The following is a 22,062-nucleotide window of genomic DNA, read 5'->3' on the forward strand; positions in this document are numbered from 1 at the left end:
ATATGTCCCCTTCTTCATAAACACTAAAACATATCAAGGAAAGAGGAATGGGTTGTTTATTCTTAAATGTTTAATTTCAAGGGGATAAAGGAAATGGGGAAAACACTGACAGATAAGGCGAGAGCATTTGCTGTTGTAAAATTATGCACACTGGTTATGAAAAGATTCTACCTCGAAGTGTCCTCTTGATAGCCTGAATAATGTTTCACAGGGAAATGAAGAATGGGGTTTTTTTGGGTCATTTTCCATAAAATAATTAAATGCAATACACAACCTGTGAAATTCAGTATTATGATCAGAACCTAATCTGATTATTTGATTGCTTTCATGGTCTGGAGAACCTGGTGCATATATATTTGTTTGGCTGGTAGATAAAGGCACACAGCATGCCCCTGGCTCTAATTTATCATTTTGCTACCCTATTATTAATTTCTTTTTTGATATAAAAGAATTGAAAAAAATGGTACGCTAAACATTATTTCTAAATCCAGTTTCTACAGCTAATGTCAAAGATGATTTACTCCACAAAAAGCAGCTATTTTTAAGAAGGAAATTTAACCAAAAACAGACATGTAAAACTTGCATTGCATGTGTATTTGCTTTCATGCTATGGTCTCTGGTACTTACCCACAAGAAATTAAAGAACGAAGAGTAATTTAGTTTGTGGCCATAGCAACCCTCAAAGTCAGGTGGGTGACCATTAAAACATAATTTAATTTTGAGGAGATTCTTTATTTTATTGTTAAATGAGTAAAGAATACAGTTAATATTTTAATATTTTTAAATGTCATAAAAACAGTAGAGTCAATAGTTTCATCATCATGTTGTATAATTGAGAAAGATTATTTGGGTGGAACCTGCTTTTCAACAATTTGGTGAAAGATATTTTCAATGGTTATTAAATTATGTCTATGTGATCTTGGACAAGTTATTAATTTTCTCCGTTCCTTAGTTTCTTCATCTGTAAAAGGATAATTTTTTTTTTTTTTTTTTTTTTTTTACTTATAGTTCAGTGATTTACGAGATTTAATGTGAGAATGCATATAAAGTGCTGGGAAAAGAGCCAGGCCTGTAGTAAGTATCCAATAAATTATGTCTCTTGCTATCATGTGTCCTGTCCTGTGTTCACTTCTTGTCACACCCAGTTTAAACACCATTTTACAGTATTTTAACTGCTAACTGGAATTCTTATCCCTTTACCTCACTGTTATCTGCCACACTTGCCTAGGCAAACCTCAATATTCAGTAAATCAAACTGAAAGCTTCCTCAGACCCACACTTAGGCTTTGAAGTATAGCCACAGCGGGGGTGGGGTGGGGGGAGTACTACAGTACTACAGTCACCCAGACTGTAACTTTCAGCTTCAGTGAGACATCAAGGCATTTTCTGATTTCCTTAATCTCCTCTGGGCCACATTTTCCACACAGCTAAATAAGAGGTTCTCCAATCAACAAAAACTACCTCTTCCCTGTCTCTCAACTGGTGACAACTTCATAAGAGAAAACAGAAGTCAACCATCTTGTCACCAAACCAACACACTCACCTGAATTTTCATCCACCCATTTTTTTTTAACCTTTCTCTCTGTCTTCAAAGATTTTATTTATTTGGCAGAAAGAGAGAGAACATGTCCATGAGAGCACAAGCAAGGGGAGCCGCAGGCTCTGTACCATGCAGGACCCTGGGATCCTGATTTAAGCCCAAGGCAGACGCTTAAGGGTCTGAGCCACCCAGGTGCCCCCCTCCCCCACTTTTGCTTTTAACAAAAATAGGTATCCCTCCTACAACATAAGATAATCCTTTCCAGTTCTGTTCACTCTCCCACTCCTCTCCCACTCCTTCCCCTCTCTAAATGAGACAGAGCTCCTTATCAGGATTTAACTACTTGCTGGACATCTACACTTAAATGTGCCACAGAAATCTTATATGCACACACTGTACTTCTCATTTCTCCATCTCTGAACAGAAGATATAGTTAACCCATCCCAACAAATAATTCCATTAAATAAACATCAAACTTCACTATACATAAAAAGGAGATGCTCAAGAAATTAGAAGCCTAGTAAGCCACTCCAACTTTTATACTCCTATTAGTAGAGGTCTAAATACATACAAAACATTTCAAATTGAGAAAATTTGCAGACAATATCCAAACAAAACTATAAATGAAAAACATAAAATGAAAATCCAAACATTTCAGTAAATTTCCCTCACACAAAAACAAACATGAAGCAGGAAAAAAAAAAAACCTGCAAAAAATGTCATAACCTGGATTAATATTATACAAGCAGTTTTAGATGTAAACAAGGAAGATATAAAAATAAGAATTCAGGAAATAAATTGAAAATACAAAATAATCTCAGATATTACAATTAAATTACTAGAAACTAAGGGAGAAAATATTTAACTTTATATTTTTAAAGCCACTGAGGAAAAAAACTAAAGATAGCCAATAAAAATGACATTTTTAAAAAGATAAAAAGGATCAGAAAAGTGGTAGAAGATAGTCAAAGAAGTTGCAACGGAACTAAAATTAGAGTCCTCAGATATAAATTCAAACAATGTAACAGAACTTCTTATTTATTTATTTTTATTTAATTTTATTTTTTTCAGTGTTCCAACATTCATTGTTTATGTACCACATCCAGTGCTCCTATTTATAACTATATTCCAAGGGGCGCCTGAGTGGCTCAGTCAGTTAAGCAGCCAGCTCTTGATTTCAGCTCAGTGATCTCAGGGTTATGAGATCAAGTTCAGCATCAGGCATTGTGCTCAGCATGGAAATTCTCTCTCCCTCTCCTTCTGCCCCTTCCACTCATGTTTTTTCTCTCTCTAAAATAAATCAATAAAAATTTTTAAAATATATATTTATTTTAAAAACTATAATCCAAGATAATACTCCAGAATTACAAGAAGCCTTGAATCTACTTATTCAAAGGATTCTGGGATAAGTGGAATTCCTAAATCTGAGACATAAGTTATGCTCCTAGACTTCCCACAGAAAGGTTTTTGTTTTGTTCTGCTTTAACTCTCCAGGCTTCCATACAAAAAGACAAAGCCACTTAAAAGGAAAGACAATCAGGTTGACATCAGCAGCACATATGAGAGCCCTACAGCAACATCTCAAAGAAATTCAAAAAAAAACAGTGACAAGACAAGAAGTCTTAATGCTATAATGACAGCAACAAGACAGTGACAGCCAAATTGTCATTCAAGTAGCAAGAACAAAGAAAACATGCTAAAACACAAGAATTGAGAAAATACTGTATTCAAAAACACTTCCTAAGCAATACACAATAGAAGAAGTTTCATAAACCAAAATGATGGCTAGGAATTATTGGTTAAAGGGGCTGATGAGAAACACCATACTTAATTGCAAATTTGAAACAAAGGTGGAGAAAGTGTAGAAAATAGCTTATAAATATTACATAATCTGACAAAGTAGAAGTAATAGCATTAAACAAACAAGAAGAAAAGGTGGAAGGAAAGGGAAAAATAGAATAAATTCATTAACTGACACAGAAATGATAAAGTATCATTTGAAGCTGGCAATGCAAAGCATATGTCTAAGGGAGGCAAAGGGTTGCTAAAGGAATTCTAAACTGTATTTGTACAGACTACTAGAGGTATTTGTATAAAGACCCTTAGTAGTTAACACTGCTGTACTGTGTATTTGAAAGTTGCTGAGAGACTAGAGATCCTGAGTTCTCATAACAAGAAAAAAATTTTTGGACCTATATGAGAAGATGGATGTTAACTAGAGTTTTTGTGGTAATCATTTTGATGAGGGAGCATGAGGCTGGCTGAAGACAAAGCGAAAGCTGGCGCCTTGCACCCCCCCTCTCCATCCGCTCCCCCTCGGTCATATGTGTAGCATCCCTCAGGCAGCCCTGACTGCCATGAACAATAAGCAAATAGTTAACTTAAAGAGCTCACAGTCCTGCTAGACAGGAGTCTCCCTTGGCTTACAAATGTCCTAAATCTCACTAACAAAGACGATTGATAGCAGGATTGTGACACCCAACCAAAAAGTCTCCCAACAATCTTAATGTTAATGGCTGGTCTAAAGACAACATTGATCCAGCCGCAAGGGCAAGGCCTCGGGTAGGCCTGGGACATCCTGGCACCTTGTAGGCCCTCTTTAGCATATGAAAACTCCACTGAAACCTCCCTTCCCCTCACTTTCCCCCAACCGCAGGGTACATAACCTGCCATCCCTCACAACCCGGGGCAGCAGCTCTTCCTGCCCACAGGTCCTGTCCCCGTGCTTTAATAAACCACCATTTTGCACCAAAGATGTCTCAAGAATTCTTTCTTGGTCATTGGCTCCGGACCTCAGCCCACCGAACCTCACCTAGGTTCTAGAACTTCATCAATTTCACAATAAAAGTAGATCAAATCATTACAATGTACAACTTAAATTTATACAGTGCTGTATGTCAATTATTTCAATAAAACTGGAAGGAAAAAGAGAACTGGAAAAACATAAACTTTCCTAAGTCCTAAAGAAAGAAAAAGTAGAAAGACATTAAAAACTGACCTCAATGGGGAAAAAAAAGCATAGTACATAGAACATAATGCACATAGTAATATAACAAAATTATAACATAAGCATTATGATAAATGTAAGACCAAACCTATTAGTGAATAAAAACAGACTCAATCTCTTAAAAGGAAAAAAATTCAGATTGCTTCTAAAAGCAAAGACCAACTCTATGCCTCAGATAAAATAAACAACTAAAAATTATTGAAAAAGCAAACAACAGAAGAATGTGCAAAGGTTTAGCAAGCAAATAAGAATAATCAAAATGAAGAAATGCAATTCTTAAAAATAAGGCAAAGAAAACTTCCAGCTAAAAATTATTAGGGAAGACAAAAAAGTGATAGTTGATAATGTCAAAAGCCACAATTCAAAATGCAGAAGTAATAGTTATGAATATCCATGCAACAAATTAAAACCACATTCATGAAACAGAGGATAGAAGAAGCATAGATGAAAATGACTAGAGTTCACAAGATAGGTAAAACAAAACAAAAATTAAGTATATAGAATATTTAAAGAAGATATTCAATAAGAAAATTTTACAAATGTATACTGAGTTTCACATTCTCAAAATAGAAATTTACCTTCTTATATGACAGGAAACATTTCTGACAGTTGAACATATAATAAGTATAAGAAAAAATTTCAACAAATCCCATTAAGAAATGAAACAAGATGGGATCAGGTGGGAGACAAACCATAAAAGACTTCTTAATTTCAGGAAACAAATGGAGAGTTGCCGGGTGGGGTGAGGAAGAGGGATAGGGTGGCTGGGTAATGGACATAGGAGAAGATATGTGCTATGGTGAGTGTTGTGAAATGTGTACCCGTGACAATTCACAAACCTGTACCCTTGGGGCAAATAATACATTGTAGGTTAATTAAAATTCAAAATAAATAAATAAATAATAAATTATACAAATAATATTTTCTAATATAGTATAATAAAGCCAGAAATTGACAACAGAATCAAAATTAAAGGATTTTCAACCTAAATTTTTTTAAACTTTCAAACAATTTCTAGGAAAAAGAAAAATATAATAAAAAATTACAGAATTTCTAAAAAGTAATAGTTTGAAAACATTGCACATTAAAATCAAGGTGATACAATTGAAGCAATAATTTAAAAATATATATAGGGGAGGAGGAGTCAAGATGGCGGAGAAATAGCAGGCTGAGACTACTTCAGCTAGCAGGAGATCAGCTAGAGAGCTTATCTAAAGATTGCAAACACCTGCAAATCCATCGACAGATCAAAGAGAAGAACAGCAATTCTAGAAACAGAAAAACAACCACTTTCTGAAAGGTAGGACTGGCGGAGAAGTGAATCCAAAGCGACGGGAAGATAGACCCCGGGGGGAGGGGCCGGCTCCTGGCAAGTGGCGGAGCAACGGAGCACAAAGTCAGGACTTTTAAAAGTCTGTTCCGCTGAGGGACATCGCTCCAGAGGCTAAACCGGGGCGAAGCCCACGCGGAGTCGGCGTGGCCTCAGGTCTCGCAGGGTCACAGAAGGATCGGGGGTGTCTGAGTGTTGCAGAGCTTGCGGATATTGGAATGGGAAAGCTGGCTACAGAGACAGAGCCGACAGTAAGCTCACAGCTCGGTGTTGCCTTGAACCTGTCGCAGGCTCGGTGAGCTCGGAGCGCGGCCGGAGGTTAGGCAGACGGGAGTTACTGGGAGCTGTTCGCTGAGGGCGCACTGGGGAGCGGGAGCCCGGGCTCTCGGCTCCTCCGGGCCGGAGACCAGGAGGCCGCCATTTGTATTCCCGTCCTCTGGAACTCTACGGAAAGCGCTCAGGGAACAAAAGCTCCTGAAAGCAAAGCCGAGCGGATCACTCAGCCCGGCCCCTGGTAAGGACAGTGCAATTCCGCCTGGGGCAAAGACAATTGAGAATCACTACAACAGGCCCCTCCCCCAGATGATCAACAAGAAATCCAGACAAGACCAAGTTCAACTACCAAGGAGTGCAGTTTCAATATCAAGGAGAGCAGCAGAATTCCAGAGGAGGAGAAAACAAACCACGGAACTCATGGCTTTCTCCCTGTGATTTTTTAGTCTTGCAGTTAATTTAATTTTTTTCTTTTTCATTTTTTTTTTCTCTTCTGCTAAATTTTTTTTTAACTTTTATCCTTTTCTTTTTTAACGTTTTTTAACTAGTTTATCTAATATATATATATATATATATATTCTTATTTATACTTTTCTTAATTCGTTTTCTTTTTTTTAATTCTTTTTTCTTTTTTTTCTTTATTTTTGAACCTCTTTTTATCCCCAAATCAGAAGAGATCCTAATCTCTTCAATCTCTTTTTAATTCTTTTTTTAATTCTTGATTGAATTTTTAATTCAATCTTTCTTAATTCTTTTATTTTCTTTCTTTTTGAACCTCTTTTTATCCCCAAATCAGAAGAGATCCCAATCAGAAGAGATTGGGAGATCCCAATCAGAGGAGATCCCAATCAGAGGAGATCCCTCACCTAATCGTGAGGGGGGAGAAATCCCCCCTCACAATTTGGGATCTCTTCTGATTTGGTTAAAGCATATTTTCCTGGGATTGTTGCCACCCTTTTAGTATTTTACTTGCTCCTTCATATACTCTAGCTGGACAAAATGACAAGGCGGAAAAATTCACAACAAAAAAAAAGAACAAGAGGCAGTACTGAAGGCTAGGGACCTAATCAATACAGACATTGGTAATATGTCAGATCTAGAGTTCAAAATGACAATTCTCAAGGTTCTAGGCAGGCTTGAAAAAGGCATGGAAGATATTAGAGAAACCCTCTCCAGAGATATAAAAGCCCTTTCTGGAGAAATAAAAGAACTAAAATCTAACCAAGTTGAAATCAAAAAAGCTATTAATGAGGTTCAATCAAAAATGGAGGCTCTCACTGCTAGGATAAATGAGGCAGAAGAAAGAATTAGCGATATAGAAGACCAAATGACAGAGAATAAAGAAGCTGAGCAAAAGAGGGACAAACAGCTACTGGACCATGAGGGGAGAATTTGAGAGATAAATGACACAATAAGATGAAACAACATTATTCTAATAATAATGAAGAAGAAGAAGAAAGAGAGAGGGGAGCAGAAGGTATACTGGAGAGAATTATTGGGGAGAATTTCTCCAATATGGCAAAGGGAACAAGCATCAAAATTCAGGAGGTTCAGAGAACGCCCCTCAAAATCAACAAGAATAGGCCCACACCCCATCACCTAATAGTAAAATTTACAAGCCTTAGTGACAAAGAGAAAATCCTGAAAGCAGCCCGGGAAAGGAGTCTGTAACATACAATGGTAAAAGTATTAGATTGGCAGCTGACTTATCCACAGAGACCTGGCAGGCCAGAAAGAGCTGGCATGATATTTTCAGAGCACTAAACGAAAAAAACATGCAGCCAAGAATACTATATCCAGCTAGGCTATCATTGAAAATAGAAGGAGAGATTAAAAGCTTCCAGGACAAACAAAAACTGAAAGAATTTGCAAACACCAAGCCAGTTCTACAGGAAATATTGAAAGGGGTCCTCTAAGCAAAGAGAGAGCCTACAAGTGGTAGATCAGAAAGGAACAGAAACAATATACTGTAACAGTCACCTTACAGGCAATACAATGGCACTAAATTCATATCTCTCAATAGTTACCCTGAACGTTAATGGGCTAAATGCCCCAATCAAAAGACACAGGGTATCAGAATGGATAAAAAAACAAAACGCATCTATATGTTGCCTCCAAGAAACTAATTTTAAGCCCGAAGACACCTCCAGATTTAAAGTGAGGGGATGGAAAAGAATTTACCATGCTAATGGACATCAGAAGAAAGCAGGAGTGGCAATCCTTATATCAGATCAATTAGATTTTAAGCCAAAGACTATAATAAGAGATGAGGAAGGACACTATATCATACTCAAAGGGTCTATCCAACAAGAAGATCTAACAATTTTAAATATCCCCAACGTGGGAGCAGCCAACTATATAAACCAATTAATAACAAAATCAAAGAAACACATCAACAATAATACAATAATAGTAGGGGACTTTAACACTCCCCTCACTGACATGGACAGATCATCCAAGCAAAAGATCAGCAAGGAAATAAGGGCCTTAAACGACACACTGGACCAGATGGATATCACAGATATATTCAGAACATTTCATCTCAAAGCAACAGAATATACATTCTTCTCTAGTGCACATGGAACATTCTCCAGAATAGATCACATCCTCGGTCCTAAATCAGGACTCAACCGGTATCAAAAGATTGGGATCATTCCCTGCATATCTTCAGACCACAATGCTCTGAAGCTAGAACTCAACCACAAGAGGAAGTTTGGAAAGAACCCAAATACATGGAGACTAAACAGCATCCTTCTAAACAAAGAATGGGTTAACTGGGAAATTAAAGAAGAATTGAAAAAAATCATGGAAACAAATGATGATGAAAATACAACGGTGCAAAATCTGTGGGACACAACAAAGGCAGTCCTGAGAGGAAGATATATAGCGGTACAAGCTTTTCTCAAGGAACAAGAAAGGTCTCAGGTACACAATCTACCCTATACCTAAAGGAGCTGGAGAAAGAACAAGAAAGAAACCCTAAGCCCAGCAGGAGAAGAGAAATCATAAAGATCAGAGCAGAAATCAATGAAATAGAAACCAAAAAAACAATAGAACAAATCAATGAAACTAGGAGCTGGTTCTTTGAAAGAATTAATAAAATTGATAAACCCCTGGCCAGACTTATCAAAAAGAAAAGAGAAAGGACCCAAATAAATAAAATCATGAATGAAAGAGGAGAGATCACAACTAACACCAAAGAAATACAAACTATTATAAGAACATACTATGAGCAGCTCTACGCCAACAAATTTGACAATCTGGAAGAAATGGATGCATTCCTAGAAACATATAAACTACCAAAATTGAACCAGGAAGAAATAGAAAGCCTGAACAGACCCATAACCAGTAAGGAGATTGAAACAGTCATTAAAAATCTCCAAACAAACAAAAGCCCAGGGCCAGACGGCTTCCCGGGGGAATTCTACCAAACATTTAAAGAAGAACTAATTCCTATTCTCCTGAAACTGTTCCAAAAAATAGAAATGGAAGGAAAACTTCCAAACTCATTTTATGAGGCCAGCATCACCTTGATCCCAAAACCAGACAAGGATCCCATCAAAAAAGAGAGCTATAGACCAATATCCTTGATGAACACAGATGCGAAAATTCTCACCAAAATACTAGCCAATAGGATTCAACAGTACATTAAAAGGATTATTCACCACGACCAAGTGGGATTTATCCCAGGGCTGCAAGGTTGGTTCAACATCCGCAAATCAGTCAATGTGATACAACACATCAATAAAAGAAAGAACAAGAACCATATGATACTCTCAATAGATGCTGAAAAAGCATTTGACAAAGTACAGCATCCCTTCCTGATCAAAACTCTTCAAAGTGTAGGGATAGAGGGCACATACCTCAATATCATCAAAGCCATCTATGAAAAACCCACCGCAAATATCATTCTCAATGGAGAAAAACTGAAAGCTTTTCCACTAAGGTCAGGAACACGGCAGGGATGTCCATTATCACCACTGCTATTCAACATAGTATTAGAAGTCCTAGCCTCAGCAATCAGACAACAAAAGGAAATTAAAGGCATCCAAATCGGCAAAGAAGAAGTCAAATTATCACTCTTCGCAGATGATATGATACTCTATGTGGAAAACCCAAAAGACTCCACTCCAAAACTGCTAGAACTTGTACAAGAATTCAGTAAAGTGTCAGGATATAAGATCAATGCACAGAAATCAGTTGCATTTCTCTACACCAACAACAAGACAGAAGAAAGAGAAATTAAGGAGTCAATCCCATTTACAATTGCACCCCAAACCATAAGATACCTAGGAATAAACCTAACCAAAGAGGCTAAGAATCTATACTCAGAAAACTATAAAGTACTCATGAAAGAAATTGAGGAAGACACAAAGAAATGGAAAAATGTTCCATGCTCCTGGATTGGAAGAATAAATATTGTGAAAATGTCTATGCTACCTAAAGCAATCTACACATTTAATGCAATTCCTATCAAAGTACCATCCATCTTTTTCAAAGAAATGGAACAAATAATTTTAAAATTTATATGGAACCAGAAAAGACCTCGAATAGCCAAAGGGATATTGAAAAACAAAGCCAAAGTTGGTGGCATCACAATTCCGGACTTCAAGCTGTATTACAAAGCTGTCATCATCAAGACAGCATGGTACTGGCACAAAAACAGACACATAGATCAATGGAACAGAATAGAGAGCCCAGAAATAGACCCTCAACTCTATGGTCAACTAATCTTTGACAAAGCAGGAAAGAATGTCCAATGGAAAAAAGACAGCCTCTTTAATAAATGGTGTTGGGAAAATTAGACAGCCACGTGCAGAAAAATGAAATTGGACCATTTCCTTACACCACACACAAAAATAGACTCAAAATGGATGAAGGACCTCAATGTGAGAAAGGAATCCATCAAAATCCCTGAGGAGAACACAGGCAGCAACCTCTTCGACCTCAGCCGCAGCAACATCTTCCTAGGAACAACGCCAAAGGCAAGGGAAGCAAAGGCAAAAATGAACTATTGGGATTTCATCAAGATCAAAAGCTTTTGCACAGTAAAGGAAACAGTTAACAAAATCAAAAGACAACTGACAGAATGGGAGAAGATATTTGAAAACAACATATCAGATAAAGGACTAGTGTCCAAAATCTATAAAGAACTTAACAAACTTAACACCCAAAGAACAAATAATCCAATCAAGAAATGGGCAGAGGACATGAACAGACATTTCTGCAAAGAAGACATCCAGATGGCCAACAGACACATGAAAAAGTGCTCCATATCACTCGGCATCAGGGAAATACAAATCAAAACCACAATGAGATATCACCTCACACCAGTCAGAATGGCTAAAATCAACAAGTCAGGAAATGACAGATGCTGGCGAGGATGAGGAGAAAGGGGAACCCTCCTACACTGTTGGTGGGAATGCAAGCTGGTGCAACCACTCTGGAAAACAGTATGGAGGTTCCTCAAAATGTTGAAAATAGAACTGCCCTATGACCCAGCAATTGCACTACTGGGTATTTACCCTAAAGATACAAACATAGTGATCCAAAGGGGCACGTGAACCCGAATGTTTATAGCAGCAATGTCCACAATAGCCAAACTATGGAAAGAACCTAGATGTCCATCAACAGATGAATGGATCAAGAAGATGTGGTATATATACACAATGGAATACTATGCAGCCATTAAAAGAAACGAAATCTTGCCATTTGCGACAACATGGATGGAACTAGAGCGTATCATGCTTAGCAAAATAAGTCAAGCGGAGAAAGACAACTATCATATGATCTCCCTGATATGAGGAAGTGGTGATGCAACATGGGGGCTTAAGTGGGTAGGAGAAGAATCCATGAAACAAGATAGGATAGGGAGGGAGACAAACCATAAGTGACTCTTAATCTCACGAAACAAACTGTGGGTTGCTGGGGGGAGGGGGGTTGGGAGAAGGGGCGTTGGGGAGGGTATGTGCTTTTGGGTAAATTGGAAGGGGAGGTGAACCATGAGAGACTATGGACTCTGAAAAACAATCTGAGGAGTTTGAAGTGGCGGGGGGGGTGGGAGGTTGGGGTACCAGGTGGTGGGTATTATAGAGGGCACGGCTTGCATGGAGCACTGGGTGTGGTGAAAAAATAATGAATACTGTTTTTCTGAAAATAAATAAATTGGGAAAATATATATATATAATTTAAATATTAAAAGCAAAAAATAGTAATGCAATGAAAATAAATGAATTCACTTCCCAATTGTAAAATCTAGAAAAATGTGAGAAAAAAGGAAGTAAATAGTACAAAAATAAAAAACAAAACAAAACCCAGAAATGGAAAAAAAAATAAATAAAGTTAATAATTAACTTACAATATTGGATCTTTGGGGGAAAAACAAAAAGAACATAATAGAGAAGCCAAAACCTCATTTATAATCAAGACGAAAAGAAAAGTAGAAAGCAAAAGCATAAATAGTCTAAGAAATAACAAAGGGAGAATAATCACTGAAACCAAGAAAACTTTTTAAAAAACAAAAAAGGACAGGCACCTGAGTGGCTCAGCTCTGCCAGCCGATCAGGTCATGATCCCAGGGTCCTGCGATGGAGCCCTGCATCAGGCTCCCTGCTCAGTGGGGAGCCTGCTTCTCCCTCTCCTTAGGCAGCTCCCCTCTGCTTGTGCTTTCACTCACTCTCCCACTCTCTATCAAATAAGTAAATAAAGTCTTTTAAAAAACGAAAGGAATTTGCACAATTCTGTACAAGTTATTTGAAAAATCTAGGTGGAATGACTGATTTCCTACGAAAATGAAGTATACTATTATTGACCCGGTGAGAGACAGACTGCTTCAGCCAACCAATTTCCATGTAAGAAATAAAAGTTATCAAGAAGCTTTTCAACACAAAGAATATCAGGCCCAGATGATAATGGAGAAGAGAATGAAAAACGCTGTGGTGCATGAATTCAATTGTAACCACCAATAATAAATGATTATTATATAATATAGAGAATCAAAAATGAAAAACATTAAAAACCGTACATTAAAAAGATGCAGCATAAAAATAGGCAAGAGATCAGTGTAATAGAACAGAAAGCCCAGAAATAAACCCATATGTATATGGTCAATTAATCTTTGACAAAGCAGTAAAGAATAGCCAATGGGAAAAAGACAATCTTTTCAACAAATTGTACTGGGAAAACTGGACATGCAAAAGAAGAAAACTGGACTACTGGCATACACCAAACACAAAGATAAATTCAAAATGGATTAAGGACTTAACTGTGAGACCAAAAACTATAAAAATCCTAGAAGAGAGCATAGGCAGTAATTTCTCCCACATTAGCCATGACAACTTTTTCCTAGATATGTTTCCTGAAGCAAGGGACACAAAAGCAAAAATAAATGATTGGGACCACATCAAAGTAAAAAGATTCTGCACAGCAAAGGAAACAATCAACAAAACTAAAAGATAACCTTCTGAATGGGAGAATGTATTTGCAAATGACATCTCTGATAAAAGGTTAGTATCCAAAATAAAGAATTTATACAACTCAACAACCAAAAAACAAATAATCCAACTTAAAAAATGGGCAGAAGACATGAACAGAAATTTTCCAAAGGAGACATACAGATAGCCAACATACCCATGAAAACATGCTCATCATCATTTATCATCAGGGAATGCAAATCAAAACTACAATTAGATATCTCCTCACACTTGTCAGAGTGGCTAAAATATAAAACACAAGAAAAAAATGTTGGAGAGGATGTGCGTAAAAAGGAATACTTCTGCACTTTTGGTGGGACAGCCACTGTGGAAAACAGTATGGAGGTTCCTCGATAAGTTAGAAATGGAACTACCATATGATCCATAATTGCACTACTAGGTATTTACCCCAAGAATATAAAAACACCAATTCAAAGGGATACATGCACCTCTCTGTTTATTGCAACACTATTTACAATAGCTAAATTATGAAAGCAGCCCAAGTGCCTATCAATAGATGAATGGATAAAGATGTGGCATATATATACACAATTGATTATTATTTAGCCAAAAAATGAAATCTTGCCATTTGCAACAACATGGGTGGAGCCAGAGAGTATAATGCTAAGTGAAATCGTCAGAAAAGGACAAATACTACATGATTTCATTCGTATGTGGAATTTAAGAAACAAAACAAAAACAAAAACAAAAAAAGAAAAGGGAGAGACAAACCAAGAAACAGACTCTTAACAATAGAGAACAAACTGATGGTTACCAGAGGAGAGGTGCATGGGGGGGATGGGTGAGCTAAGTAAAGAGGATTAAAGAGTACACTATTCATATGTACACTATTCAGTGAGCACTGAGTAATGGATAGAATTGTTGAATCACTATACTGTATACCTAAAATTAATATAACACTGTATGTTAACTACATTGAAATTAAAATTTAAAACAATAAAATAAATTAATAAATAATTTTAAAAGGACAAGAAAAATGCAATGTTATAAATAAAATATGCCAACAAACTGAAAATGAAATGAAATGAATAAATCCCTGCAAATGCACAAATTACCAAAATGTACTCAAAAAGAAAGAAAAACACTAAAGAGCCCAAAATTTAGTATAAGAATTTAAATAGTAATTAGAATTTTCCTTACACTTACGAAACTGAAGTCCAGATGGTTTCACTGGTAAATTCTACCAAACAAGGAAAAAATGATACCAAGTCTATACAAACTCTTTCAGAAAAGAAAAGCTAGCATTAGCTTGATACAAAAGCCACACACATACACAAAAAATCATGAGAGAACTACTGACCATTATCTCTTGTGAACACAGACACAAAAGTTCTTAATAAAATATTTTCAATTGAATCTAGCAGTATATAAAAAGAATAATATAAATGGCTAATTGGCATCTATCTGAATAAAGCATGATTAGTGTAATCATGATTAGTGTATAAAAAGTCAATGTTATACAACATATTAAATAAAAGAGGAAAACAATATAAATCAAAAAATGCTGAAATTTTTTTATAAATTCATCACCTAATCATAATTAAAGAGAAAAACTCTCAAGAAACTACAAATAAAAAGGAATTTTCTCAACCTAATGAAGGAGTTTCAACTAACAGTTACTGGTAAAAGACTACCTATGATTAGAAACAAGGCAAGAAATGTCACTACTTCTACTTGAGATTGTACTGGAGAGCCTGTACAGTGCAATAAAATTATTACAATAAATTTAAGTCATATCGATTAGTATAGAAGAAGAAAACAGACTTTATCTCTAAATAATATGATCTATGCAGAAAAATCTAGGGAATTTACAAAGAAAGTTGCAGGAATCAATAAGTGAGTCTAGCAAAATTGCAGGATATATGATAAACCAAACTAGTTCTTTTTTTTTTTTTCAGGTTTTTTAAAATTTATTTGACAGAAAGAGAGAGATCACAAGTAGCAGAGAGGCAGGCAGAGAGAGAGGGGGAAGCAGGCTTCCCGCTGAGCAGAGAGCCAGATTCAGACACCAATCCCAGGATCCTGAGATCATGACCTGAGCCAAAGACAGAAGCTTAACCCACTGAGCCACCCAGGTGCCCCAAACCAAGCTAGTTCTATTTTCACAGGTTAGTAAAAAAAAATTTTTTTTAATCTTTAAAAATCTCTTCACAAGAGTATTTTTTAAAAACATAATATTTGGGTATGAATTTTACAAAAGACATAAAAGATCTGTACACTGAAAACTACAAAACATTGCTGAGATAAAGAAAAACTATTAGTGGAACATTATACCATATTCATGGATTGGAAGATTCATTGTTACAACCATAACTCTCCTCAAATAAATGTAAAGATATGTATATACTCCCCTGTCTAAAAGTTTAAGCTTAATCTCAGCCCTTCTGCCCCATCTTGAATAGAAGCTGAACTTGGTAACTCAATTCCAAGTAACTCAATTCCAAAAAAAAATGTGCAAAGAAAAAAGCAGTAACTTCACAGTGAAGAAACATGACAAATATTACCATAACCAAATCATAAAATTTAATATAATCTGTGATTAGTCATATGGATAGTATATAATCTGATATGATGAGATGGGCACTTCACCTTTGTGTTATCCTTCCCTCCCCACCAAACAAACAAAAAAACGAAAAAACAAAAACAAACAAACAAACAAAAAACCCAAACCTGTAATTCCAGCCTAATCATGAAGAAAACATCAGAAAAACCCACACCAAGTGACATTCTACAAAATACCTAACCAAAGCTCTTTAAAACTGTGAAAGTCATGAAAAACAAGAAAAGAATGAAATTATCATAGATTACAAGAGACTAAGGAGGCATAACAAAATAATGCTATGTGGTATCCTCAATTAGGTCATAGAACAGAAAAAGGACAGTCCTGATAAACTAATAAAATCCAAATGTAGTATGGAGTTCAATTTACAACAGTGTATTGCTACTGATTTCTTAGTTTCGACAAATGTGCCATAGTAATATGTTAACATCAGGAGAAACTGGGTAAAGTGTGTAAGGGAACTCTGTATACTGTATCTGCAACTTTCCTATAAATCTAAAATTATTACCAACTAAAAAGTATACTTAATAAAACTCGGGAGGTTTTCTGTAAAATTTTTCAAGCTGACATTTAGGCTTATATGGAATTTGCTACATTTAGTATATTCATTACAATTTTAAAATGAAAAACAAATTTAGATACACTGTCAGATTTCAAGACTTTACAGCTATGATAATCAAGACAGTGCGTTGTTTACAAAAGGATGTAGATACAGATTACTGGTACAGAATCAAGAGTCCAAAAATAGTTTCACATGTATCGGTGAAATCTTATTTGGCAAAAATGCTCATATAATTTGGTGGGAAATGATAGTCTTCTTAATAAATGATGCTGAAAGAATTGGGTGTATTAATGGAAGAAAAATCAATCTACTTTTTCCTCATGCCATACATAGAAATTAAAATCATCAAAAATAGATTATAGGCCTAAATTGATAGGCTAAGATGATAAAGTTTTAGAAAATATAATATTCTAAATGTAAGTATTTAGAAAAATTGACTTTTTTTTCTCTTTTAGAAGAAAAGACAAGAGAAAATCTTATAACCTTAAGTTAGGTAAATATTCTTAAATATGACACAAAAGGCATGAACCACAAAAGAATTTAAGAAGTTGGACTTCATCTAGATTAAAAACTTTTCTTATCAAAGGTACAGTAAGTGAAAAAGCAACCCAAAGATGGCAAGAAAGTATTTTCAAACATAGAATAACTATGTAAATATACTCAAAACCACTGAATTATGCATACAATAAATTAAATAGTAAACTGTATAATATGTGGCTTATTTATGAATAAAGTTGTTAAAAAGTAAAGTAAGGTTTACACTTACAGGTATGTCCATGCAAACATGCTATTCAGATTAATATCAAAAAGGGAAATAAACTAGAAATGCCTGGGTGGCAAAGTCAGTTAAGCACCTGCATTGGGCTCAGGTCATGATCCCAGGATCCTGGGATCAAGCTCTGAGTAGGGCTCCTTGCTCAGTGGTGAGACTGCTTCTCCTTCTCTCTCTGCCTCTCACCCCTCTCGTGTCCTCTCTTTCTCTCTCTCTCTCAAATAAATTTTTTAAAAATCTTTTTTTTTTTCAATAAAAAGGGGGCAAAAATTAGAAAAAGAAAAACTAAGCCCAAAATTAGGTGGAGGAAGGATATTTAAGATTAGAACAAGAATAAATGACATACAGAATATAAAAACAAAAGAAAAAATAATTAAAGCTAGAGTTGATCTAAAAAATTTTGGCTTTTTTTTTTTTAAGATCTAAAATATGGACAAATCCTTAGCTCAACTAAGGAAAAAGGTAAGACTCTAATAAAATCAGAAACAAAAGAAGAGACATTACAATTGATGTCACTGAAATAAAAAAAAAAAAACACAAGGGACCATTATGAATAATTATATGCCAACAAATTGGACAAACTAGAAGAAATGGATAAATTCCTAGAAACATAAAACCTAACAAGACTGAATTAAGATGAAAGAGAAAGCCTAAACAGATCAATAACAAGTAAGGAGACTGAATCAGTAATCAAAAATTTCCTAGAATAAAGAAAGTCCCAGGACAGGCAGAATTCACAGGTAAATTCCACTAACCATTTAAAGAATTGATATAGACCCTTAAAATCTTCCAAAATATAAAAGAGGGAATAGTCACCAAATCATTTTATGAAGCTAATATTAGCCTGATACTAGAGCCAAATAAAACACCACAAGGAAAGAAAACTATAGGCCAACATCCTTGATGAACATACATGTAAAAGTCCTGAACAAATAGTATCAAACTGAATTTAACAGTACATTGAAAGGATCATCCACCACAATCAAATGGGGTTTATCCCTGGGATGCAAGGATGGCAGTATATGCAAATCAATGTGATATACCAGATTAACAGAAAAAAAGACAAAAATCATATGATCATCTCAAGAAATGTAAAAATAAAAAATTAACAAAACTCAATGTCATTTCATGATTAAAACTCTCAAAAACTAGGTATAGAAGGGATTAAACACAACACAATAAAGATCATACACATACACACACACGTGAGTGTGTGTGTGTGTATATATATATATATATATATATATATATGAAAAACCCAAAGTGAACATATTTAATGATGAAAACTGAAAGCTTTTCCTTTCAGATCAAGAACAAGACAAAGATGCCCTGTCTTGCCACTTCTTTTCAACAAAGTACTAGAAGTACTAGCCAAATAAATTAGGCAAGAAAAAGAAATAAATAACATCCAAATTGTAAAAGAAGTAAAATTGTCTCTGTAGATGACATGATCTCACATATGGAAAAACCTAAGGACGCCATCAAAAAACTGTCAAAAATAATAAATTCAGCAAAGTTGCAGGATACAAAATCAACATACGAAACAGCAAACTATACAAAACAGAAATTAAGAAAGTAAACATTTCTAATAGCATCAAAATAATAAAATACTTTGAAATAAACTAAATCAAGGAAGAGAAAGACTTATACACTAAAAACTAAAAAACACTGATGAAAGAAATTAATGAAGACTCAGATAAATGAAAAGCCACCCCTAATCCCTAGGTTTATTGATTGGAACATTTTTTATTGTTAAAATATCCACACTACCACAAATGACCTATACATTCAATGTGATCCCTAGGAACATGATGACATCCCTAAATCAAATGTTTGACCAAGTGACCTCACTGGTTGATGGATTACACTAAAATCTCTCCTTAGGTATTCAAAAAACTTACAGCAGAACAATTATGTGGGCTGTTGGCACATTCCAGATAGACTGACAATATATTCATAGGATTGATACCCATTTATTTAACAAGCTACAGCAGAGAAAGTCCATTTCTACTTGATAATTAATGAAAAAAGTTTCTCTCAGTAAGAATATGAGGTGCAAACCCATCATCATAAGGGCATGTGCCTTTTGAGTTTTTTAGGGGTGGTGAATGAGAGGCACCTTGCAGTTCCTCTTGCTCTAATTCTCTCATATTAATACCACCACACAACTAATAAAGAAGTTGTTGAGGTTAAGGATGAAGTCCCCCTACCTCCCACCCAAGTACCTCCCTTATTGGGAGATAAGAGCATGGTACCTCTTCTTCTAACCTACCAAACAAATCCATTTGAATGACTTATCAAAGAAGCTCAAACTTCTGATATCCAGGGATTTTATTTCTAACACCTAAGAATTCTCAATAGACTCAAAAGAACTTCACTACCATTTTTAAATTACAGTAAAACAACTTTCAGCTCATTATTTTATGCCATTGTCATAGTGTAAAAAAATAAAGTCATATATCAGTACGTTTTTCTAATGTTCACTCACAAGTTACAGAAATCTTTTGAGTTTTTTATGTAAATACCTTGTAACCAGGACTACCCATTAATCCATCCTTTCCATGTCTTCCTGGTTCACCCTAAAAAATAAATACAGATATTGTAATACATTTTTGTACTACTTTTTCTTTCTAAAAGAAGACAGTACAAGATAATTTTTATTTAGTGTAAAATACTCAAAAGCTTTTTCTGTCAAACTCACAGCACGTCCAGGAAGGCCAGGAAAACCAGCATTCCCTTTTTCACCTTTTGCACCCTATATTAAAAACAAACACTTAGAAAACAATCCATGCAATAATTTAAATTTTTGTTTTTATTACTCAAAAAGAGCTTCATTTTTTGTTTGTTTGTTTAGCTTTCTGACTCTGTGTTTGTGCCTTCGACACTTCCACAGTGATTTTCTGCTCAATAAAGAAAGCATGCTTGACCTTGGCATGGGCATATTTAGCACACATGGAACCACCATGGGCCCTGCTGACATGTTTTTCCATTTTAGGCAAATTCCTAAGACTTTAGGTCTCACAGCACAAATTCTTTGAAGTTGGCTTGGGCACACACATGCAGATCTTGGTGGTTTCTCAACTTTCTTGGTATAAAGGTAAACAATTCTTTTACCAGAGTTCCTGGACAGCCTAGTTTTGCTAGAGAGTTTTGTAGGCTAGCCTATGATGGTAGCTGGACGACTGGGAACGCCCCAGATACCATCCCTAGAGGAAGTACAACAAGGATTTAAAAATTCCAACTCAAACTTCTGTTAAAAAGTAAGTCAACATCTTTATGTAGTGACAGAATTCATGAAACAACGGCTAGTGTTGGCTCTACAACTCCTGGCAAAACATTATTTTACCAGGCCAGCCGATACAAAGACATTAAAAAAAAAAATGGTGAATGCAGGATTATTACAAATGTCTAAACACAGAAACCACATCTTGGCAAAATTAAAAGGCAGAGAAAATATAATCTCCCTACAATGTGAAGAAATTAGAAGGCCCAGAACAGTGATTCTCCATGGACATGATGTCAAGCAGCTCCCACTTCCTCCCAAGGAATCTCTCTCTACAAATACTTTAAAAAATCAGAATGATCAATAACATGATGCTTTCTTATCAAATACCACATACCAGGTATTATTCTATATTTTCATTATTCTAAATAAATTTCCTGAGAAAGGTAAACAAAGCTAATTGCTATAATGGTGAGTCATCTGGGACTGAAATACGAGTTTTCTACTTCCATGACATTCAAAGTTCCATACAGATACTTTATTTTATAACTCATACTTCCCTTTTTGCCATAAAATCCAGTTGATCCTTTATCTCCTTTGGGGCCCATTTCACCCTAAAAGAGAAAATACAAACACTGAATTTTATTTTTATTTATTTTTTTAAATCTTTATTTCAATTCCAGTATTTGTTATGTCTCTTTTTATGTGATTTAACCAGGGAATTCTGTGGTACCTGAAGAACATGTGTATTCTATTTCTCATGTTTTATATACACCTTTTCAAACCATGTATTCTAAATTATGCTTCAAGTAAAAAATGTTCTTGTTGAAAAAAAAAGACAACTTTAACTGAGGGTATTCATTTAAAATAAAGTCTATCAGAGGGGAGGTGGGGGATGGATGAAATAGGTGAAGGGAATTAAGAGTAAAATTTTGATGAGAACCAAGTAATGAGGTATAGAATTGCTGAATCACTTTATTGTACACCTGAAACTAATATAACACTGTATGTCCAGTAACCGGAATTAAAATAATTGACTTTTAGAGAAATACGAAAATGTCTCTTTAAGTTTAAAGGAAATAAACACCAATTATAAACAAGGTTTAATGGCCAACATAAAATAAAGTAGGAATAAAATAATTTAAATTTTATTTACAAAAGCCCTACATTTGAGGCTTTATGAAGAAAAACAAGGAAAAATAAGGATAGTTGGAACTTTCACAGTGCCTAAAGTACAGAGCTTAGAATTAAAAGAATTTCCTTATATTAAAATATACTCGTCAGTGTTTAAGTACCATAAAA

General features: G+C 35.3%; 1 protein-coding gene across 4 annotated transcripts in view; it reads right to left on the reverse strand.

Annotated features, from left to right (window-relative positions):
• COL21A1 (collagen type XXI alpha 1 chain) overlaps window positions 1-22,062 on the reverse strand; it is a 189,137-nt gene that overhangs the window by 44,346 nt on the left and 122,729 nt on the right. For all 4 annotated transcript variants that reach the window (XM_044253129.1, XM_044253138.1, XM_044253121.1 and 1 more), the window contains 3 exons: window positions 21,321-21,374; window positions 20,239-20,292; window positions 20,063-20,116 (listed from right to left, as the gene is read on the reverse strand). In XM_044253129.1, coding sequence (XP_044109064.1) covers window positions 20,063-20,116; window positions 20,239-20,292; window positions 21,321-21,374 — 162 coding nt within the window. The remainder of the gene's footprint in view (window positions 1-20,062; window positions 20,117-20,238; window positions 20,293-21,320; window positions 21,375-22,062) is intronic.

The sequence above is a fragment of the Neovison vison genome, chromosome 1 (assembly GCF_020171115.1).
Source record: "Neovison vison isolate M4711 chromosome 1, ASM_NN_V1, whole genome shotgun sequence".
Taxonomy (NCBI): domain Eukaryota; kingdom Metazoa; phylum Chordata; class Mammalia; order Carnivora; family Mustelidae; genus Neogale; species Neogale vison.